Consider the following 23272-nt stretch of genomic DNA (forward strand, 5'->3'; position numbering starts at 1 on the left):
TCAAAGTGTCGTTGCTGTGATAAAATGAGATGAGATAACATGTACAAGTCCCTGGAATCTACCTGGCACAAAGTAATTAATCAATTACGATTATCTTCATAAAAGAGGACAAGAGCTGGCAGACCATTTAATGAGAACATAATATTTCCCTGACCAGTAAAGTTTCTTGTTCTAAAAAAAATAAACTACTTTTCAAAATTTTACATCTTGGGAATTCTGAACTCTCCTTTGAAAATACAAATGAGCCTTCAGCAGTAGGTAGGCTGCCACCAAGTTGTCCAGCATTGCTGTAGTGAATTTTCGCTGTACCTGTCCATCTCAGCACCTCTGTGTCTGCCTCTGTGCTGCCAGGCGTACCATGAGGTTCGAGAGTGCCCCCAGCCCTGGCTGGTGTGGCTCAGTGGATTGAGCGCCAGCCTGCAGACTGAATAGCATGCCCCCAAATTAAGAGGGCACAAAAGGATAGGTGTTTGAGAGCAGTATCCCTCCACCCTCTTCTCCCCCTTCCATCTCCTGGCGCCTATAATCACCAGGCGGTCTGAGGCTAAGTGGTAGTTTTGCCCACAGTGGGGGGGCTTGGAAACCACACCCCTTCTCCTGAGGCCCTCCTGGCCATTCCCAACACCCTGGTCTCCTCCATTGTTGAGATGGGTCTCAAGAGGGCATGGTGTTTCCCATGGTGTAAGTGCCGGAGACAGCGAGGGACTGAAAGAAGAGCAGGTATCGGGGAGACTAAGGAAAAAGGGGAGCTGTCAGGCAAACAGATAAACTGCACTGGGAGAAAGGTAAATTCTTACACTAGTGAAGGGAAAAGGATAGCCTGTCTTCCTGGATGGGAGGTGGGTCTATCACTTGCCCATGGAGCTGGCTGCATACTTTGCAGGGCCCAGTGCAAAATGAGTAAGTGGGACTCCATAGTAAAAAATGATTAAGAATTTCAAGATGATGCCCTGGCTGATGCCCTAACTGGTGTGGCTCAGTGGATTGAGCACCGACCTGAGAACCCAAAGGGTCACCGGTTCAATTCCCAATCAGGGCACATGCCTAGGTTGCAGGCCACGTCCCTGATGTGGGTGTGTGAGAGGCAAAGGATGGATGTTTCTCTCCCTCTCTTTCTCCCTCCCTTCCCTCTCTCTGAAAGAAAATAAATAACATCTTTAAAAAATCTTATTAAAAAAAAGAATTTCAAGATGATGACAGCTGAGCAGTACACCCAGCATGGGGGCCCTTCTGAATGTGGGGCCCTTTGCAACTGCACAGGTCACAGGCCAGTGAAGCCAGCCCCACTCTGTCATCATCCCTCCTTTTTCTCCCTGCTGATGTCACCAAGACCCTCCCATCACCCCCAGATGCCTTCTCTGGCCTCTTTCCTCCTCACCAGGGGTGGGAGTGTTGGGGAGAGGGAAGGGAGATCCAGACTCACAACTCTTCTTTTTCCAATCTCCCTTTCAGGTCTGGATCCAGCTGCCCCTCCAGATCCAGACCCCAGCCCAGTTATGGCCCCCATTATGACTGAGGGGGGGACTGAGGGAGGGGTTCCCTCCCTAGGGTCTGGTGCTTACTTCAGCAGGAAAGCCCGACTCTCCTTCCGCCACCAGCTGCATGACATAGCATCAGCCAATGACTCCACCATTTAAATGGAACAACCAGGGGCTGAACTTCTGGGAAGCCTTGGCAACCTTCCTTCACTCCACTTCTCAGTGATCTCAGACTCTGGCTCCCCCAAGCCCCTCACAATCTTCTCATTAAATATATTGAGTTGCCAAGTACTGTTTGTATGTGCATGTGTGTTGGGGTGAGAGAGTAGATGGGGCCAAGGCACTAGGCTTGGTTATGGGGCTGAGGTAGAAAGTACAGCATTCGGAGCACAGACACACGCGTGGTGAATTTGATGCAGTTGATCTAATGCAGAGCCCAGTTGTCACTAGTGGGAAGTTTGCCGAAATCAAGCCTCAGAGTTGAGTGTGGTGAGAGCGGTTTGGAGAGGCTAAGGGCTAGGCAGGACAGAGACAGGTTTGTCACAGTCATTCAGTGAATATCAGGTGTCCACTCTCTACCAGGCACTGAGGATATACCAGTGAACCAAGCAGAAAGAATTCTCTCTTCTCACTGACCTTACTTTCTAGTAGAGGAGATAGACAATAAACAAATAAGCATAATGAGAGAATAATAACTGCTGCTATGAAGAAAATTAAACAGGGTAATATGAGAGCCCAGTGGAGGTGGTGGTGTTTCTTAAATTTCAGGTGGTTAGGGAAGGCCTTTCTGATGAGGTGCCATTCAGAGCTAAGCTGAATGATGTGTCAGTGTCAGCTCACCAATGGAAACAAGTACACTATTCTGGTGCAAGATGCTGATAGTGGGAGCGGCTGTGCACATGAGGGCAAGAAGGTATATGGGAAATTGCTGTCTTCTGGTTAACTTGGTTGTGGACTTAACTGCTATAAAAAGTAATTTTTTAAATCAGGGAAGAGCAGCGCCAGGCAACAAACAAACAGAGCAACTTTGAAGTACTCACTTCTTGGGTTCTAGGGAAAAAATCGTGATTGGAGTATCAAGATTGAGGGGAACTGCTGGGTCTTCTAGGCCCTGGTAAGGGGCTCAAATATTACTCTAAACAGAATGGGAAGACCCTGAAGAAAGTTAAGCAGAGTGTTAAACCTGATTTCACTTACATGGAAAGATTCACTTTGGTTGCTGTGTGTGGAAAGATTGTAGATCACATACAGAAGCAGTAAGGCCAGGTAGCAGAGGGAGTTGCCACATTCCAGGCAAGAGGTGATGGTGGCTTGGCTCAAGAGTGCCATGGAGATGCTGAGAGGCAGATGTATTCTAGATGCATTTTTGAGGGGTTTTTAGGACTTACTGTTAGACTGAATGTGGAGCACACGGGGAAGAGAGGAATCAAAGATGCTCTGAGATAGGGAGGACCAGGAGAACAGGTTTTGCAGGAAAATCTAAGTTCTCCATTGCCTGTTTTTAGTTTGAGGTACACGTTTGGGGACCAAGATCCTTCTTTGCACTTCTTCACTTAATCAGGACCCCACACACCACCACCTCCAAAATCCTATAGGGCAAGATTATATTCTAGAACAAAAGTTTTCAAATGTGACTTACACAGTTCCCTGATCCGTATTGAAGAGAAAAGAAGACTGAGGCAAGGCTAAGAATGTTGGTCATTGTCAATGAACACCACTGAGCCCTCTTAGGTCCCTGGCTTGAGTGGGGACAGCCTTGGAGGGGCCAGAGTCCATTCTCCTCCTGCCATCCAAGGGGCTAAAGACTGAATTATCATTACACTCTGCACAGGAATGGTGGCTTCAGGAACTGGCCCACAGAACTCCCAGTGGCTGTCCTCTCCCACACAATGTCCATCTTAAACTCCAACTGTAAACAATGCTCATCTTTCTCCCAAAAGCTAAGGAAGTCACACTGCGGCTCCTAACAGTGAGATGACAGAGGTGAGTGTGGGCAGAGGGGACCATGAGCCTGAGTCAGAGATCTGGAGTCCTTCTGGCCTTAGGGCCAGTAGCCACCCATAATGACAGAGAGGAGGCAGGCTAAGGGGAGGTGACCCCAGTTTTAGTCAGAATTCTGAGTTCTACCTCAGGCTTGAACGGGGGTCTGGAGAGGGTCATTCGTTGGTAGTTCCCATATCAAGCAGACTCTGGTGTCACAAAGACCTAAATTTATAGCAGAGGAAAGGCAATGTGGGGGAAGGTGGCCTAAAAAAAGAAGTTTGAAAACCACCCTTGTAAAGGCTCCTCTTCAATGCCTTGTACAAACTTGGCCAGACAAGTTGGGCTTGATGTCGTAAAAAGAACCCAAAGCACACAGGCTCTCTTTCACAAACTGTTTATTGAATTCTGCATCAGTATGGGATGTTTCTTATTGTATCTCAAAATCCCAGGATTCAGGGAGGTGGTAAAGTGGCAATGGTGAATTTGGGAATCTGGTCTCCCAAAAGTACTTGCCGCTCTACCCCTGATTCTTCTATGGATGCCAGGCGGATCACCCCTCCACTGGAGCCGTCCCTCTCCATGGCCAGAGCGAGAGCTGTGGATAAAAGACAGTTGTGGGTCAGACTCAGATGCTGGGATCACTATAAGGAATGAGGAAAGTTGACATGCCTTGGGTGTGGGAGTTGAAGCTCAGGCCCAGAAACCCAAGTTCTCACCATTAGCAGTGAATTGCAGACACTCCTCCTTGGCCATGCCTTCCCGGTAGGTAGCATCAACATAGCCATAAATATAGGAACTCCCGGAGCCTCCAATGGCAAAGGACTGTCTTACCATCATACCCCCCATGGGCACTGAGTACACCTGCCAGACGGAAGGAGGACACTGAGTCATCAGTTGTACCCTCCCCACAACACATATACATTCACCTCTCCATTGTGGGACTGATCTGGGAAGTTAACAGTGACATGGAGGCTGGACAAAGAAAACAGCTGGAGTGGGGAGAGAATTGAAGGCATGGTTTCAGTGCTCTGGTGGTGGGGAATATCTGACCTGCCCTCCTTCTTGGGGGTCCCAGCCCGCAATGATGATTCCTGCCATCAGGTCTTCCCGGTATCGGTAACACATCTCCTTGAAGAGGCTGGCTGCTGTGTGTACGAGTGGAGGCTCATTCAGCTCAATACTAGAGGATGAGGGGAATTATAGAGAAGGCAGTGTCAGGATCTGGGAGTCAGATCATTTGGCTCCTCAGGTCCCAGCTTCCTTCACATACTCATTTCTCCCCAGCCCACAAGCACCTGTGGAAACCAAGCTGATAGGTAACAGCATCAGCTACAGCCTGGGTATCAGCTGCGGAGCCTGAGCGGCAGCAGAAAATACGATCATGAATAGGGGTCAGCTTGTCAGTCACTCGGTTGGCGATGTAGGACCTGGCAGAACAGCAAGGATGGCAGAATAGTGAGGGAAAGGATCCTACTTGTCTCCCACCTCCACCCCATTACTATCCTCTCTCTCAGCGCTCAGGAATAGGAATTCCTCTATTTGCTATTAGTTCTCATCCAAACTGAAACAGGCTGGAGAACCGAGTTTCACAAAAATTTCACCTAAGGGTGAGGGGAACAGAGAAGTCGTAGAGTCTGACACAAATCTTTATCACCAGGGAGGGAAGAAACCTCCCTGCCACAGCTGTCTGTCAAGAGTAGCGATGGGCTTGGCAGGCAAAGAAGAGAAAGACAGGAAAACCTTTCACATGTGTGTCCTGAGCTCACCCGGTGGTTGTTCTGGAATCGGCCCCCAGAACCACGCCCCCATCAAATTGCACGGCCATGATAGTGGTCTGGGAAAAAGGAGAAAGGGGTGAGTCTCGGCCTGTGCACATTCTCCAACATACACAAATCTCAATGATTCCTCTATCCAGGCCTAGAGTACTAAAGTCATGTACCACTGATCCATTGTCAAATCTCAGAGGAAGCTCAAAACCCCCCAAAATACCAGAATTTCAATCCTTAGATCCCCGAGTCCATTCCAGCCGTAAGCTATCTCACAAGATTCCAAAATTCCACGCTTCCGCCTGCCTTCCACATCCAATCACGAAATTATCACGAGGCAAACTCTCGGTACCTCTCCCTTGCCTCCAGCATAGCACAGACCACCTTCCGCCCGTCCCCGCCCCAGTTCTCCCAACGCACTCAGGTCTATCATTCCATCTCATTAAGACTTGTGCACAACCCCTGAACCCGGAGTCCTTCCTCACCCCTGTGGAGACTTCCCGGTTTTCCCAATCGGGGGTTAGGGCCTCGGGCCCCCAAGCTGGGGCTGGGCCCACCCCTCTAGCAGCTACTAAGGTGGCCGCCATCTTCCTCCTCCGGTACTGCCACAAAGCAACTGTCGTAAAGCGCTCTGTCACTCCCTTTAGTAGCGCTCGGAGGCCTTCAGGCTGAGAAGCCAGGCCACGGTTGTAAAAGAAGTTCCTTTTGCGACAGTGAGCGCTTGATGGCAGCATGGCAGGCAAATAAGCAAACAACAATACCCCCAAATAGTCTGCAAGGATTGTTTACTATTGGACTGTGCAGCACTGCTGTATTTGATCCGAGTTGCAGTTCAAAAAGTCTTCAAGACGGGCTTGAACCTCTGACTTATGGTGTGCATACTGTTTTCATTTCTCTGAGGTGTATACCTAGGAGTATATACAGTCCCAGGAGTGGAATTGGTGTGTCATGTAGTAACTGTTTAACATTTGAGGAACCGGCAACTGTTTTCCACAGCAGCTGTCCCATTTTACATCTCCACCAGCCATGCATGAGGGTTCCAACTTCTCTGTATCCTCACTAATTGTTGTGTATTTTTCTTTATTAAAGATGTTATTTATTTATTTTTAGAGATGGGGGAGAAAGACAGAGAGAAACATCTATCGGTTGCCACTCCCAACTGGGGACCTGGCCCACAACCCAGGCATGTCCCCTGATCGGGAATCCAACTGGCAACATTTCGGTTTGCAGGAGGATGCCCAACTGAGCCACATCAGTCGGCATTATTATGTATTTTTACTTTAGCAGTTCTGGAGGATGTGAATTAGTATGTTGTCGATTTGTTTGTTTTTGCATTTCCCTAATGATTAGTGTTGTTGATCCTAGTTTCATATGCTAATTGTTCTTTTGCATATCTTGTATATCTTCCTTGGAGAGATGTCTATGGAAGTCCTTTGCCCATTTTAAAATTCAGATATCTCACCCTCGCAAGTGTGGCTCAGTGGACTGGGTGCTGGCCTTCAAATCAAAAGGTTGCTGGTTCGATTCCCAGTCAAGGCATATGCCTGGGTTGTGGGCCCAGTCCCCAGTTGGGGACATGCTGGAGGCAATGGATGTATCTCTCACACATTGATGTTTCTATCCCTTCCTTTCCCTCTCTTTCAAAAGTAAATAAGTAAAATTTTTTAAAGATTGGGTTATCCTCTGTTGAGTTTGTAGTTCTTTTTTATATTGAACTTTTTATTTACTGACTTTTTTTAGAAGAGAGAAGGGAGAGAAATCGATTTATTGTTTCACTTGTTTAGGCATTCATTAGTTGATTCTTTAAAAATTATTTTATTTATTTACTTTTAGAGTGGGGAATGGAGGGAGAAAGAGAGGGAGGGAAACATCAATGTGTGGTTGCCTCTCACGCACCCTGACCCCCACCCCCCAGCCCCCCGCACTGGGGACCCTGCAACCCAGGCATGTGCCCTGACTGGGAATCAAACTGACGATCCTTTAGTTCACAGGCCAGCACTGAATCCACTGAGCCACATAAGCCAGGGCTCTTTTAAAAAATTTTAATATAAGCATTTCCATTTAAATATTTTCCTCTGAACACTGCTTAGTCTGCAACCCTAAGTTTTAATACATGTTGTCTTCATTTTCACTAATCTCAAAATATTTTCCCTGAATTTTCCTTTGACACATTGTTTAGGAGTGTGTTATTTAATGTCCACATACTTGTGAATTTCCAAAATCCCTTTTGTTATTGATTTCTAATTTTGTTTTTTTTTTTTCAGTTGGAGAATATTTTTGTGACTTCAGTCTTTTTAAATTTATTGGGACTTCATTGTGGCCTAATATATGGTCTGTCCTGGAGAATGTCACAGGGGCAGTTAAGAAGAATGTGTATTTTGCTGTTATTTTGTGGAGTGGTTCTCCTATGAATCTGCCATACTCTTCCTACATACTCCAGCTGGAGCTGATTTTTTGAACTGAGCCTATAATCCACACAATACTCTGCTTAAAATTAATGCTTGAGATATAATCTGTAAAATAGTTTATAAGGCCCTTTATGAACTCGCTCCTGTCCATTGTGACCAGAATCAAGCCTCCTTTTTACTTCTTAAATTTTTATTGTAGTAAATTATAAATAACATAGTATAAAATTTGGCATTTAACAGGTTTTGGTGTATAATCTAGTAACACCAGGTACATTTACAGTGTTGTGTAACCCCCTTCTTTTCTTTTTGATTCTCTTGGCTCCAGCCATCTGAACTGTTTTTAGTGTTCATACATTCATTAGACAATAAACTACTAAATGTCTACTAGATACCAAGCACTGTTTGAAGCATTGGAGGTACATCAGGAAACAAAACAGAAACTTCTAGCCCCTTGGAACTTACATATATTTGGTGAGACAACAAAACAAATGATTACAATAGTTAGTGAACTGTATAAAAAGTAAAATAGAGCAAGGAAGGAAGATAGGGAATGTGTGTATATGTCCGTGTGTGTTGAAATTTTAGAAAGAATAATCAGGAAAGGTGCCACTGAGGAGACATTTGAATAAAGACCAGAAGCTAATAAGGAGGGAAGTCATTTGTTTATTTGGGTGGGGGAGCATTATGGACAGAGTGGAGAGCAGGTGCAAAAGTTCTGAGGCAGAATCAAAGCTGACATGTTTAATGAACATTGAGGAAGTCAACTTGGCTAGTGCAGAGTCAGACAGGTAGGACCCTTATGAAGCTATCCATCAATCTCAACTGAAAACATGATCCAGAAAATTTCCTGCTTAAATAAAAATGTTTTTCATCTGAGTACAATAGGAAGCCATTGGAAGGTTTTGAGCAAGGAAGTGACATAATGTGAACTACATTTTAAAGAATAATTTTGGCTGTTCTATTAAGCATACACTGTAGGGAGGCAAAATATGGGACTGAGAAACAATTAGGAAGCTATTGCAATTATCTAGGTGATAAAGTTGGCTTGACAAGTGTGGTAGCAGTGCAGATAGTGGGAAATGGTCAGATTCTGATGGATTGGATGTGGGTGTGATGAAAGAGAAACAAAAAGTCAAGATGACTACAAGGTTTTGGCGTGAGGACCTGGAAGAATGGAATTGTCATTTACTCAGACAGCAAAGACAAAGGGAGGATTTTGGGAGGAAAGGGTATTAGAAGTTTTGGGCATGTTAAGTTTGCTATGTCTAGCTGAAATCCAAGGGGAGATGTCAAATGAGAAGGTGTATAGATAAGATTCTGGAGTCCAGGGGAACGTGGTTGGAGTTATAATTTGGGAGTTATCAGTGTATGAAATGACAAAGCTCTTTCATGTTCCCTATCGTGGAGGCGGCCCAAAAGTAATTTAATGAAGATACATTATTGAGCTGAGCTTCTGCTTAGTGTGAGGCATGAGGTACTGGTTTTAGGCTTGCGTGGTTGACAGAAGAGGGTGCCATTTATTCAGAGAGACAAAGAACACAGGAAGAGATGCAGTTCTTGGAGGGGGCGATTGGATCTCAGTTGTACGTGTTGCATTTTTGGTGTCTGTGGAGGTGTCCGGGATATATGTGGCTTTATGGGGCTGGAGCTTAGGACACAGGCCTGGGCTGGAGACTTGGCGTGTGGTTGGCAAGGAAGCCATAGAAGTGGCTGAGATAGCCAAGGGGAGTGTGTCTCTCGGTTGCCGGGAACAGGGATGACACATTGTCCCACGCAACCATTTATTTCTATGTCCTTAAGCGCCTGCTGGAATCACAGAAAACGCCCTTAATCCACGGACACCAAAGTATTCTTTTTATTCCCCACAGCTCCTTCGTTCTTCTGAGGACTTCGGATAGAGGGAGGAGCTAATCCCCCGCCCGGCGGAGCGCGTTTAAGCCAGTGACGTCACCAAAGAGGCGGGCTGTCAGGTGCCCGCCCCCCTGGCCCTGGAAGCACGCGGCAAAGTGTAGACCGGGAGGCTGTTCGGCGCTGACCCCGCCCCCGGGAGCTCCCTTCCTAGCGGGTCGCGGCAGCTGCTGGCCTTACGCAAGCTGGAGCAGGCCGGCCTCGGCCAGCAAGCACTGGGTCCGGTTGTAGACGTCCTCCAGGGTGCTGGCGGCGCGGACCACGGCAGCCCGCGCCGCCGCCTCTCTGGTTCCGGGACAAGCCAGCTCCAGCAGGTGGCCGCGACCTGGGAAGGAGAGGAATGCGAGGCGGACAGCCTGACGGACCAGCCAGGGGTGGTGCGGGGCCAGGACTGTGTTGTAGGCGTCGCTGCACTGCTCTCCGGCACCCGGGCCTCCGAGCGTGCCGGTCGCCACCCGGTGGAGGCAGAGCTGGGACCAGCGTAGCGCACGGTGCAGCAAGAGAGTCGTTCGTGAACCGGAGGAGCGGGCCGAGTCTCCAGGGCTGACCCCAGGCCGCTCCAGCAGTCCCGCCCGCCGCTCCCAGGCCACCATGACCGCCAGCGACGTATAGTGCGCGGCTTCTGGGCCGTGCACCCGAGCCTCGAGGGCTGTTACTTTCGTGAAGGCCTCGCTTGTGGCGAAGGCGAAGATGGAGCCGAAGGGAGTTAGGAACCTGTGTGTGTGGTGGTGGGAAGAGTGGAATCGTTAGAGAGAAGGCGAGGTGGGGGCGGGGACTGGTTTAGGGGAAGGGGGACCACTCACTTGATTAACTCCCTCCATCCCGCCAGGTACTGCGACAACTCCACATCCCCTTCGGGGTTCAGACTAACGCGGAACGGCCTCACCATGCGGCCCAGCGTCCCCTGGGGGCCCAGACACGGAGGCTCTTCTCGCTCCGGGGTCTCCAGGGATCCCGACTCTTGCCGCACCTGGGGGAGTAGATATTGGGGGGGGGGTGTGCAGAACCCTTAGACTGTTGGGCCTCCTTCGCCAGGCAGCGCAGTCGGGCTCTGAAGAAATTATTCCTAAGGTCTAGCTGGTGTCCCTCCTGCCATACTCTGAGCTGCTGTCGGGAGAGAGGATACTGGAAGGAGGAGCTATTCTCACCAAAGTCAGGCTGACTGCATTTCCCCCTGTTCAGGATCCTATTTGGAGCTCCTGGTCCCAGCCCTGCCCTGAACATACCTGTAAAGGCGGCGGTCCCTCGGCAATGCAGGACAGTGTCCGGAATCGGCAGCCTGAGAAGGCACCTGGGGAGAGGCAAGGCGGAGTGGTGAGGGTCGAAGAGGGAGATTAGGTCCCAAGGACCTGGATTCCTGGCTTCCTCCCAGGGGAGGTGAGGAAAGAGGCCACTCACGTAGGCTCCAAGCACAGAGATAAAAAAGTAGCAGCGCGAAGATGGCAAGAGGAATTGTATGGCGGAACCAGCGCCGAGAGACCTGTGGAGGCAGCGCGACCCCCATAGCTGCCTGGGACCACCACCCCGTCACGTGCTCCTACCCAGCCTTTGTCCCTCCGCCTCCGAGAAGGAAGAGTAGTCCTGGTGCACTGAGGGCAAAGGTTAATAATTAATCTAAGGCCCCCTCCCCTTTGCCCTTTGCCCCTTGCCCCAGAGGGCGTCATCTCAAGGATGAGAAACCAGATTAAGAGGGTATGGGGAACTTGGTGGCAATGACACCTCTCTATTTTCCTTTCTGTAGGGCCAGGTTGTAGTAAGAGGCAGCCTGGGTATTGGGAAGGGAGGCTGGGGTGAAAACCAGCTCTCCCACTGAGCAATGGTGTGGGTCCTAAGTTAACTCTGGGCTTGAGTTCCTTCCGCTGTAAATGGAGGATAATAATAGGTACTTTGCGAGGATTAAATGACAACGTATGTGTAAACACTAAATAGGAAAGCTTACCGCAATTGCTCCATAAATCTTACCTATTAAGTTCAAGCTTGGGGCACCTGGGATCCAGGGAACACCCACTTCTAAATTCTCTAACTTATCCCAGAGGACTTATCTTGATCTGTATGCATGACATTTTGATTATATACTTTGGGCTTTTTGGTCTTCCATTTTTTGTGGTTTAATTTTTTAAACTCCAGGTTGGTCCTCAATTATTTATCAAATCAACTTTTATTAACTATTTCCACATGCCAGGCCCCGATTAATCCTCAAGAAGACAAAAAAAAAACAAAAAAAACAAAACTGCCTTCCTGGAGCTCAGGGTCCATTGGAGAATTTACATTTTGATCCCCCCTGGATCATGAACTCTGATGACAGGGGCCTTGTTTTTCTTGGTTGCAGCTCTGTTCACAGCACTTAGAATATCGCCTAGGCATAAACACATTATTGTTAAGTAACTATATGTTGAATAAACAAAGGAATGTGTATGAGGGGCAGGCAAATCAGGGATGGTGCTCCCCATGACAAATTTGAGCCAACTTTTTTGTTTGGTTTTGGTTTTTGCAAATTAGAAGTCTACCTCATGGCCATGGGGGGAAACACATTCAGGGAAATGATGCAAGATGCAATAAACAAAAACAAAAACACCATCTCCTGTTCTTAGTAACCTGTACCTAAACTTCTTAGAATTGTTCCTGGCTCTGTGCATATTTCTGGGATGAGGAGTATCCCAGATTCTCAAGGAGTCAAGACCCCAATTGCTAAGAAGGCCTTGGCTCCCACAGTTCATGGATTCTTGCCCTGTCTCACTCTGATGCTCGCTCACACCTTGGAGGCCCCTGAGTTTGCCTCAGATCAATCCTGTCCATTGGAATTCTGTAGCCTCCACTTCCATCCCTAGCCTTGGGCTCCCCATTTCCCAGTGTTGGAATGTTTCCCAGCTTGCTGACTGTGACCTTAGATAAATTGCTTGCCATTTCCAAGCCCCAGTTCCCAAATCTGCAAAATAGCAAGGGTAATTCCCACCTCCTAAAGTTGTGAGGATTTAATAGAACAGGATTTGTGGCCCATAAGTAAACGTTCAGTAGGTGGTGGTTATTCTAACCTGTCAGCCCCTGGTGCCCCTCTTCCTCTGGTGCCAGGAGCCTACATCTCCCTGAGCAGAGAGCCGGGTCCTTTGGGTTCTGGGAGCAGCTTCGTTTTTGGTGTCACTTAATCCTAGTGGCTCTTCTGCAGTCAGAACCCTTGTAGGGGCAGAGGTGCTATAAACTTGCATAAGGGGCCACGGCTGACAGAGGCTGCAGCGTAGAATCAGGTGCGGGAGCCAAGCTGCTGCTGCTGTGGGTGACATGCTGCAGACATGACCAAGCAGACGGTTCGAGCAGCTACACTAAAGTCATCTAAGTGACCAACAGGGGCCCTGGGTGGGGGGCAACTGGGCCTGGCATGAGATGTATCCTGACGGATTCCTCACCAGCAGGTTCTTGATCAAGATGAGGGCTCAGACCTAGGTCTCCAGAAGGCAGAGATGCACAAGACCTAAGAGAAGAGAGTGGTCATTTTCTTCTTCTTCTTCTTCTTCTTCTTCTTCTTCTTCTTCTTCTTCTTCCTCTTCCTCTTCCTCCTCTTCCTCTTCTTCTTCCTCTTCCTCCTCTTCTTCTTTTTTAAAAAGTTATTTATTTATTTTTAGACAAAGGGGAAGGGATGGAGGAAGAGAGGGAGAGAAACAGCAGTGTATGGTTGCTTTTCATGCACCCCCCACTGGGGTCCTAACCTGCAACCTAGGCATGTGTTCTGACTAGGAATCAACTGGGACCCTTTGGTTTGCAGGGCAGTGCTCAATCCACTGAGCCACACCAGCCAGGGCCCATTCTTAAATGAGTTATTTAATATTTTAAATATGTTTATTAAAGGCATACAGTTCCACAAGCTAAAGGCTTTGGCCTCCCAAGTTTATTTTATTTTTATTTACTAATTTTAAACAGAGAGAAAAAGGGAACAAGGGAGAGGAAAGAAGGGAGGGGGAGAAAGAGAAAGAGATGGAGGAGGGGAGGGACAGAGAGGAAAGGAGGGAGAGAGATGGAGAGGGAGGGAGGGAAGGGAAGACTAAGAGAGGGAGACATTGATTTGTCCTTCCACTTACTATACATTCATTGGTTGCTTCTTGAATGTGCCCAGACAGGGGATCAGCCTGCAGCCTTGGCATATTGGGAAGACTCTAACCAATTCAGCTGACCTGCCAGGGCTCACCAAGTTAATTTTTAAAATACCAACTAATTTCATTCAGTTATAAATGAAAAGTAATGGATTCAATGTTTATTTATAAAAAAAATAAAATAATTCAGTAGTCTTCTGACTCGTCTTTACCCCTCTTCTCCCTCCCCAGGTGGGGTGCCCCCACCCCACAAGGAATTCCTGGCAACTGTACAGCAATGAATGGGATCAGGCTGCACCACCACACCTGTGGGAATATGGAGCAACACTCATCAGTGGAGTCCCAGGCTGGAAGGGGGGCGGGCAGGGGCCAATGATCCCCTGGGGTGGGGGTGTGCCCTTATCCTCTGTTACAAACACCCCCCTCCTAGCCGGCAGTTTCCTCCAGACCTGTGGGGCCCTTTAGACTTGGGAGTAGATGGTAGACCTCTCATCCGCACCTCGGTGGGTGTCAGGTTATTAGATCCAACCCACCGGGGTTGTGTAGCACCTGGCTGGGTCGGGAGGGAGGAGGGTAAGGGGCACCCGCAGAGCCAAAGAGTCTCCCTTTCCCTCGTAGGTGGGGTGCATCGAGCAGGCCACCCATGGTGTCCCAAAGGGCGCTTCCTCGTGGTTTTCTTCTTTCTCGTGGAGGCTCCCATGACCCTGGGGACAACATGGTTGCAAACAATGCACGTTTCCACTGCTCAGATGGCGCAGAGCTGGAAGGGCCTGGTCTGGCCTGGGGAGACTTTGGAAACTGGAGTGAGCCACGTCCAGAAGGCGTATGGCTTGCAGATCAAGATCGAGCTGCCCCTGGCTGGTGTAGCTCAGTGGATTGAGCACGGGCTGCAAACCAAAGTGTCCCAGGTTCAATTCCCAGTCAGGGCACATGCCTGGGTTGCAGGCCTCGGCCCCCAGCAACCGCACATTGATGTTTCTCTCTCTCTCTCTTTCTCCCTCCCTTCCTTCTCTAAAAATAAATAAATAAAATCTTTAAAAAAATGTTCCAGTTAAAAAAAAAAGATTGAGCTGCCTAGAGGCCTCTGCAATGACACTGCGGTCAATGACATGTGTTTTTCCTGCTGTTGCGGTGGACACCTTCGCTGCCTTCTCCCCGGCTCGCGTCTGGCTTATCCCACCACCCGCGACTAAAGCTTCTCTGTCCTGGCTTTGGTCTCAATCATTTTAGGGGTAGGAAACTGTGTCTCCTAGTCTTCCTCCTAACCTAGCTTTGGGCCAGGCTGAAATTCAGGTTTCCGCTCAGGAGTCCACAGCAGGCTACTGAAAGTTATGGAAACAGTCCAGAAAAATGCTCTTAAACACAATTTTGCTTACAAGTTAAGGATGTCCCTGGCTTTCTGAGGGCATTTGCAGTCACCCCATCCCCGTTAAACGCCTAGGTTGTTTCTCTTCCGAACCACCAGTGACCTTGGTCAGATTAAAGAACTTCTAAAAAATTAAGAGGTGACATGTTACAACACCTTCAGGCTTCCTTTTCCTAGAGCTTAATTGGTTATATATCTTTTCCATAGTTGCCCCTTCACCCACCCCCAGTACAAAACTCAAACACTGGCTTTTCTAGATACTGATTCCCGTTTAGGACCTTTGTCCTTGCTGTTCTCTCTGCCTGGAATCCCTCAGCGATACAGATGGTTAGTCCATCACCAGATGCCAGCTCCAATTTCACTTTCCCAGATTTAACTTACTTAAAAAAGACCCTCCACCAGTCAATATCTACCCCATTATCACCGTGTTTTTAAAAACTGTTTATCACCAGTTGATCTTTTGCCTCTTAAAATTGCCCATTTTCCACCCTGGAATACCAAAGTATTTGAAAACACAGAAGTTGCCTGTCTTAGTAATTTTTTATTTCCAGGGCACACTAATAGCTCAATAACTATTTACTAAGAAAGTAAGTAGGGTGTAGGGGCTCCCACACAAGAGAGCCCCAAGCCCCAGCGTGTCCAGAGGCCTTGGGGTGCTCCTCCTATAGGGCACAATCTGAGACGCTCAAGAGAGCTCAAAATCGTTTATTCCAGGGCAGGGGCGTCCAGGTGGGTGTCCATCAGTGAGCAGGGGGGTCAGTGGAGCCTCAGCGAGGGGCGCCCTGCGGAAAAGGGAACGTGAGAATGCAGCCAGGTAGCAAGTAGGTTCCCTCTATAGCTCCTCCGCACTCCGTCCCACCTCCTTCTTCCTGCAGTCGCCACAGAAGACACCAATGGTCGCGTTCACCACCTGCATCCCACACAGCAGGAGCTCCAGGCTCGAGGCAGCCACCAGCAGCGAGAAGAGCGTCACATTCCAGGTGACCACATTAGGCGGTTCCTTGCACAAACTCCACTGGGTACGGTTGAGCAAGTAAGAACCTCTGTGGACCACACAAGGTCACGTGAGAGATGGAGGTCACCACGGAGAGCCCCCCTCCCTGTTGCCCATCTGGAGCATGCGCCAAGAGGGATTTGCAAACGACTCATGTGGCCCACATGGAAGAAGATCTCTCTAAGGCGAAGGTGAGTCCTGCCCAGGTTTCCGGGTCCACGTCCCGAGAGGCACAGAATGGGGTGGGGAGGGGGTGAGGGGGTGAAAACTGGCCGAGCCTTACGAGGTGTCTTGGAAAGGGTAGTTCCATTTCTTGCCGTCCATTGAGCATTTGGGCCCAATTCGGAGCCCGGCTCCCGATACTGAGAGACAGTAGATGGCACCAAGCACCCCGAGCGCCGAGCAGAAGACCGAGCGCAGCATCTGGACGCAGAGTGGAAGGAGAAGCGAGTAGGGTCGCCATTTCCCTTCCGAGGGCCGGCTGGCCGCGCCTAGCTCTTCCCCTCTTCCCCCACACTACCACTCTTCTCTAGTCACGCTAAGACACACTCCCCGTCAAACCCCAATGCTTGGAGTTAGGATAACCCTGAGAGCCAGAGGCTGCAGAGGTTCATGGGGTTGTAGTCCCCTCTGGTCAGGCCCATTGAGGCCTGAGATTGGCGGGGCAGGATGTGGGGGGATGCGGGGGGAGGAGAGGCAGAAATGGATCCTAGGATTCTGCAGAGGAGAATCTACTTTAGCTGGAAAGAAGGAGCCGTGGCTTTAGGCTGGCTCTTCATAGACCTGTTCAAAGACCATTCCCGAATGCCGCGTTAAATTTGGATCTTACCCTGCAGCGATTTCCACAGCAGCCCGCACCGCAGCAGCCCTTGCCCCCCGCCCGAACGGCTGCAATTCCCGGACACAGTACCTGTGGAACAAGGGTCAGTGTGATGGGCATTTCTTCCAGATCCTCAAGACCTTAGTTGCCTCAGTGCTTACCTCCTCCTGGAACCTGCCTGTGAGGTCCTCGGCCCTTTGGACTGTAGGAAGACCTTATCTGTATGTCTCCTGGAGCCCTTTCTCAATTAATCAAAATTTATGTGCCTACTTACCTCTGACAGGATTGTAGCCTCCAGGAGGGTAGGGCCCAATATCATTACATTCCCAATAAATCTTGGTACATGTTAGGTGCCCAGCTGAATGGGAATCAGGAGGCTTGGGTTTAATGTCAACTCCTGTGCACTGCACACTCCATGAATTGATCCATCTCTCAGGGTCTATTTTGTCTTCTGTAAAATGGGTCTGCATGACCCACATCCCAGGGCTGATCCCATAATATAATGAAATAACAGGTCGACTTGATGTCAAGACTAACTCAGAGTTAATGCTCAATAGCTATTCCCTCAGCAGCAGGAAGGAATAATGGTGTTAGAATGTCTGGGATCACAGTGGAGGGTGGAGGAGCATGTTGGTGGAGGCTTTGATGGGAAATGTGAGAATCCCCAAGACACAGTCCTGGTCCTTTTTGCCTTTCTTTCTCCCTGTGGCCTTCCTCACAGAGCCATCCTCTCCAGGGCATCAGCTTCTCCCTCTGCCAATAGCCATCTCCTAAGTCATGCCTCCAGATTCAAATCTAACTGCCTGAAGGATATGTCACTTCAATGTCTTGGTTTTAGCTCAAATTCAGCCAGCCTCATACTGTCCTCACAATTTATTTCCCCAAATCATCTCCCTTTGACTTTCTGGTCTCCATCAGTGGAGATATCCTCCTGCATATTCACCCAGCTTGGGAAACTTGAATCCTCTACACCCAGCCAGACCTCAAGTCCTCTCGACTTTTTCTTCAATGGCTCTTGAATCCGTCAGTTTTTTCTTTTTCTTTTGCAGTCAATCCTTAGTCACTTCCCACAACAATAATGTTTTCAGACTCCCTACTAGATTCCTGTAGTATCTCTTGCCCCAGGCTACCCTACACTCCATCCTACATGCCACCACCCAGATTAAATTTAACTTTTTTTTAAAGATTTTATTCATCCATTTTTAGAGAGGGAAGGGAGGGAGAAAGAGAGAGAGAGAGAGAGAGAGAGAGAGAGAGAGAGAGAGAGAGAGAGAGAGAGAGAGAGAAAGAGAGAAAGACATCAATGTGTGGTTGCTGGGGGCTGTGGCCTGCAACCCAGGCATGTGTCCTGACTGGGAATCGAACCTGCGACACTTTTGTTCACAGCCTGCGCTCAATCCACTGAGCTACACCAGCCAGGGCTTAAATTTAACTTTCAAATAGTCTTTTGTATGCTCACATCCTTTAGAGTCTCCTCAAAGAGTAGCCCATCAAAACTCAACTCTGGCAAGGCATTCGAGGCTCCTCACCTTGGCTCCAGTCTTATCTTTGTTGCACCGTGCCAGGTTCTTTGCCTACTTCCCATCTCTGGAATTCCACAGCTGTCTTGATCTTTGCCTCCCTGTGTACTTTGTCTGATTCACAACACACAAAGCAGCATTTTGTTTTTCTCCAGGGAAGGAGCTGAAAGTTTTAGTTCAGTTATATCACCCACAGCAGTCTCACAGAAACACCTACAGAGTTGAATGGACTTCTCACCAGATATTCTCCCCTCCTCCATGTTTCATGGCAGGTCTGGGGCAACTTCTCACCCTCCGGCTTTGCCTCTCTGGTTAGCTCACTTACTGGGGAGTTCCTAGATCCAAAGACACCTAGACTGCTCTTTGGATTTACCAATTTTGAATGAACTACCTATTTCAGGTTTTTATTTTTTAGGTCAAAGTGTTTTTTTCTTTTTGTTATCTGAGCTTCTGTTTCCCACTCTATATGCCCACCAATGAAAAGAGATGGGTAATTGTAAATGCAGGAGGAAACACTGAGTTTATAGCTCAACTCTGCTTACCCTTCTCCATCTCTATGGCCACTGGCCTAGTTCAAGCCATTATCATTTCTCCTGGACAACTGAAGTGCCCTTCATCTGATCTTTCTGAATGCACTGTTGACCACCTACTATCCATTCCCCACATAGCTACTGGAGGGATCTTTTTAAATCCAATGGGGTATTGAGCATTTGGAACTCTCATACTTTGGTAATGGAAATGGATTTAGTATGAGAGCTTCAGGAAACTCTGATAATATCTAGTAGCACTGAATATTTGCACACCTTAAGAACCAGCATACATCCAACAGAAATGCAAACATTTATTCACCTACAGACAATTATAGAAATATTTATAGCAGCATTATTTGTAATAAAACCAAGTTGGGAACTATCCAAATGTCCATCAACAGTAGAGTGTTTAAATTGTGGTGTATTCATACAATGGACTACATGTAATAATACAAATGAACCTCACAAACATAATGTTGAGCTCAAGAAGCCAGACACAAACATGCCTGTACTGTGTGATTCCATTTATATAAAGTACCAAACAGGCAATCCTAATCTATGGGGTAGAAACCAGGAGAGTTGGGACTCTTGTCAGTGGCAGGTGGTGTCTGGTGGGAGGCAGGCACATCTGGGATTCTGGTAATGACCTGTATCTTGATCTGAGTACTGAGTATGTGAGTATGTTCACTTTGTAAAAATTCATTGAGCTGTATGCTAAGGATCTGGGCATTTGTCTGTATGACTTAAATAAAAGTTCAAAAAGAAGTTTAAGAAGTTCATAAGAAAAGTAGCAAGTCCTTCAATAGTTTTCTGTTGTACTTACTAAAAAAATCACATTTCTCCTGTGGCTTTCAAAAGTGTACATCCTCTGGCCTCTACCTACCCAAGATCTCATCTCATTAAACCTTAGCTGCATTAACCTCCTATGTGATCTTCTGATGTGCAAGCTTGCTCCTGCCTTAGGCTTTGTATTGATCAGTCACCTTGTCTGCAGTGCTGATTCTTTTTTGGGGGGAGGAGTCTCAGTTCAGACATTGCTTCATTGAGGCCTTTCTTGAGAATACTGTAAGAAGTGGCCCCCAACCTTGCCCTAGGAGCTCTTAATCTCAATAAATACCCTACTTTTAAAATTATTTTTTATTTTTTTATTTATTGCTTTTAGAGAAAGAGAGGAAAAAAAAAGAGAAAGAGACCCTGGCTGGCATAGCACAGTGGATTGAGCATGGGCTGTGAACCAAAACATCGCAGGTTCAATTCCCAGCCAGGGCACATGCTTGGGTTGCAGGCCACAGCCCCCAGCAACCACACATTGATGTTTCTCTCTCTCTCTCTCTCTCCTTCTCTCTCTCCCTCCCTCCTTTCCCTCTATAAAAAATAAATAAATAAAGTCTTAAAAAAAAGAAAGAGAAAGAGAAACATTGATTTGTTGTTCCACTTATTTATACATTCATTGGTTAATTTTTGTATATGCCCTGACCAGGGACCCAATCCACAACCTTGGTGTATTGGGAGGATGCTCTAATCAACTGAGCTCCCCAGACAGGTCACTGCTTTGTTTTATTGATGATACCTGCTTCCATCTGAAATCATCTTGATCATTTATTTACTTTGTTCAAGTGCCTCTTAAGTGTAAGGCACTGGTCTAGGCACGGGCACACAACAGCCAGGGTAATGTAATGTACCTAATGTAATGAGGCTGACATTTTTGCTTCTTTGATATTGTGTCTCGCCCCAGCAGGAACACCAGCTTCAGGGAGAGCAGGAACCTTGTCTGTGTCCCTGTGACATACCTCAAACCATGTGAACAGATTTGAGAAAAGCCTCAAGAGATGGGAGGAAGGCAGCTGGGAATGAACATGCTGAGAGGACATCCTCAGGGATCTCCCCTGAAGCAGGCTGGTTAGACTGTATAGAGGTGGGGGTGGTTTATGCTGGAGAAAGGCATGGTGTGAGTGTGTAGGCCTGGGATCAGTGTGATATCTCAGGCAGAGTTGAGGTCAGAGGGATAGAGTAGAGTCCAACAGCCATGAATCCACGTGGGAGGGAGGTAGGAGAAAAGATCCCAGAGGATAAAAGGAGATTGTTGGATAAAGGAGAGGAGGTAGGACCTATGAAAGAGATGAAGGGGAGACCTCTCTCAGAGAATTTTATCAGTCAGCTCTCCTGAAAAGTGTGGAACCATGCTGGGTAGAACTTTTGTCTTCATCCCATGAAGATGTTAAACTAACTTGGCCTTCCATAAGTTTCTCTAAATGGAGAGGCAGTTGGAGGATGGGAGTTAGGAAGTCTGGGTAATTGGTGTCTCCAGGTCTCCTACTTTTCCTGATAGATTCTAGTCTCCAGGAAGATGTGGGAGCACCTTCTCCACCATTCTGACCTAAGTTTGAGTTTATTCTTAGCTCTGAGCGCTGGGGGGAGCATCCAAAAATGTGGGCTGAAAGTGAAGAGACAGGGAGGCTGGGGAGGGTGACACCAAGCTGGGAAGTAGATTGACTGATCCCTGACTGCTCCCTGGCTCCAGACATTGGCAAACACCCCACCCTCCAAGCTCATTCTTATCTTGCTGTGATAACTTCTCACACAATCAGCTGTTCCTTTTTCCTCAACCCTTGTAGGGAGGTGTTCCCAGCATCTTCTCCGCCATGGGGATGGAGAGGGGCAGGTAGGACATTGCCATAAGGGAAGCTGCTTAGAGCAGTGAGACTGCCTTCCTTGCTGTTCCCCTTAGACATTCAGCTCAGGACTCTGGGGCCCCTCCAGCATGTCCACACAGTGATCAGTGTTCAGGAGCAGATTCAGGGGACCGCAGGTCTCCCCTGCACCACACCACCCCTTCCCAGGCAGCTGTTCTTTTCCCTCTGTCCCTCTCCCTCCTGTTCAGAACCACCTAGAGTGGTGCCCAGTCCCCTGACCTATGCTCCCTTGCTACCCTTCTCACCATTAGTCCCCCGCCGATGAAGCCAGCCATGAGCCAGACTTGCAAGCTGAGGTTGTCCACGTTGGTCCAAGTGGTCTTCCCATTAGGCACCAGCAGGAGGGTGTTGGACAAGATGCAGATCAGGGATAGGGAGATGAGGGAGAGTCCCACAAAGCGGGCACACTTCCCTGTGCACATGGTGACAGGCAGTGAGTGAAAGTGAGCCCCTGGCTAGGTGGACAGGCAAACAAGCCTGGAGCAAGGAGCAAAGGTCAGGAAAGGGGTGTGGCAGAAACCAGACTAGCAAGATCAATGATGAGGGGGAGAAGCAGGAGACACAGGCATAGAGGAGGTGGAGGGGCTGTTTGTCGTGAGGGGAAGAGGAGGATGTGGTGGAGGTCAGGGAGCTTGACACAGAGGAAGTCGCTAGGGTCAGTGTGTTCTTCCTCTTTTTTCTGCACATACATCTCCTTGGTCTATCTGGTGGCTGCTTACCTATTTTGTGACTTAATCAAGCCTTATAATTTCTTTTTAAAATTTTTTTTATTTTACTGATTATACTATTACAGTTGTCCCAGTTTTTCCCCATTTGCCCACCTCTACCCAGCAGCTCCATTCACTCAGGCAATCCCCACACCTTTGTTCATGTCCATGGGTCATGCAGATAAGTTCTTTGTCTACTCCATTTCCTATCCTGTACTTTACATCACCGTGGTTATTCTGTAACTACCTACCTGTACTTCTTAATCTCCTCATCTCTTCACCCATTCCCCCTACACCTGCCTCCCATCTGGCAACCATCAAAACACTCTCCATATCCATGATTCTTCTTGTTTGCTTAGTTTGTTTTTTTAGATGCAATTGTGGATAGATATGTATTTATTGCCATTTTATTGTTCATAGTTTTGATCTTCTTCTGTTTCTTAAATAAGTCCTGTTAACAGTTTATATAATAATGGTTTGGTGATAATGAACTCCTTTAGTTTTTTCCTTGTCTGGGAAGCTCTTCATCTGCCCTTCTATTCTAAATGATAGCTTTGCTGGGTAGAACAATCTTGGCTGTAGGTCCCTGCTTCTCATGACTTTGAATATCTCTTGCCAATCCCTTCTAGCCTGCAAAGTTTCTTCTGAGAAGTCAGCTGACAGTCTTATGGGAACTCCCCTGTAGGTAAATAACTCCTTTTCTCTTGCTGCTTTTAAGGTCTTCTCTTTATCTTTAACCTTTAGCCTTTTAATAATGATGTGTCTTTTGTGGATCTTTTTTGCGTCCATCTTGTTTGGGACTCTCTGTACTTGCTGGACTTGCATGTCTGTTTCCTTCACCAAAATTAGGGAAGTTTTCTTTCATTATTTTTTTCAAATAGATTTCCAGTTCCTTGCTCTTTCTCTTCTCCTTCTGGCACCCTTATGATGCAAATGTTGGAATGCTTGGAGTTGGCCCAGAGGCTGCTTACACTGTCCTCATTTTTTTATTATTATTCTTTTTATTTCTTGTTGTTG

The 23272-nt window shown here is 47.8% G+C and overlaps 5 protein-coding genes across 5 annotated transcripts; 2 read left to right on the forward strand and 3 right to left on the reverse strand.

Annotated features, from left to right (window-relative positions):
• Nucleotides 1-647: 647 nt before the first annotated feature.
• CUNH17orf114 (chromosome unknown C17orf114 homolog) lies at nucleotides 648-1637 on the forward strand. The gene is made up of 2 exons (XM_045824051.1): nucleotides 648-720; nucleotides 1453-1637. Exons 1-2 carry the CDS (start codon nucleotides 648-650, stop codon nucleotides 1635-1637), a joined length of 258 nt encoding a protein of 85 aa, XP_045680007.1.
• Nucleotides 1638-3839: 2202 nt separating this feature from the next.
• On the reverse strand, nucleotides 3840-5843 carry PSMB6 (proteasome 20S subunit beta 6). Its single transcript, XM_045824441.1, has 6 exons — nucleotides 5713-5843; nucleotides 5228-5295; nucleotides 4757-4888; nucleotides 4512-4641; nucleotides 4178-4322; nucleotides 3840-4056 (listed from the first exon to the last, which is right to left on the reverse strand). Exons 1-6 carry the CDS (start codon nucleotides 5812-5814, stop codon nucleotides 3914-3916), a joined length of 720 nt encoding a protein of 239 aa, XP_045680397.1. The 5' UTR covers nucleotides 5815-5843; the 3' UTR covers nucleotides 3840-3913.
• Nucleotides 5844-8278: 2435 nt separating this feature from the next.
• GLTPD2 (glycolipid transfer protein domain containing 2) lies at nucleotides 8279-11736 on the reverse strand. Its single transcript, XM_045824002.1, has 4 exons — nucleotides 10942-11736; nucleotides 10770-10834; nucleotides 10347-10513; nucleotides 8279-10257 (listed from the first exon to the last, which is right to left on the reverse strand). The coding sequence occupies exons 1-4, from the start codon at nucleotides 11045-11047 to the stop codon at nucleotides 9720-9722; spliced, it is 876 nt and encodes a 291-aa protein (XP_045679958.1). The 5' UTR covers nucleotides 11048-11736; the 3' UTR covers nucleotides 8279-9719.
• Nucleotides 11360-14818, forward strand: VMO1 (vitelline membrane outer layer 1 homolog). The gene is given in 7 exon segments (XM_045824697.1): nucleotides 11360-11364; nucleotides 12766-12881; nucleotides 12884-12965; nucleotides 13866-13987; nucleotides 14259-14327; nucleotides 14330-14448; nucleotides 14690-14818. Coding segments are annotated over 7 exon segments (642 nt in total).
• A 694-nt stretch (nucleotides 14819-15512) lies between these two features.
• TM4SF5 (transmembrane 4 L six family member 5) lies at nucleotides 15513-22137 on the reverse strand. Its single transcript, XM_045824487.1, has 5 exons — nucleotides 21794-22137; nucleotides 16815-16895; nucleotides 16269-16408; nucleotides 15851-16034; nucleotides 15513-15773 (listed from the first exon to the last, which is right to left on the reverse strand). Exons 1-5 carry the CDS (start codon nucleotides 21968-21970, stop codon nucleotides 15759-15761), a joined length of 597 nt encoding a protein of 198 aa, XP_045680443.1. The 5' UTR covers nucleotides 21971-22137; the 3' UTR covers nucleotides 15513-15758.
• Between the last annotated feature and the right edge of the window lie 1135 nt (nucleotides 22138-23272).

This window comes from Phyllostomus hastatus, unplaced genomic scaffold (assembly GCF_019186645.2).
Source record: "Phyllostomus hastatus isolate PE091 unplaced genomic scaffold, TTU_PhHast_1.1 phas_scaffold_55, whole genome shotgun sequence".
NCBI lineage: Eukaryota > Metazoa > Chordata > Mammalia > Chiroptera > Phyllostomidae > Phyllostomus > Phyllostomus hastatus.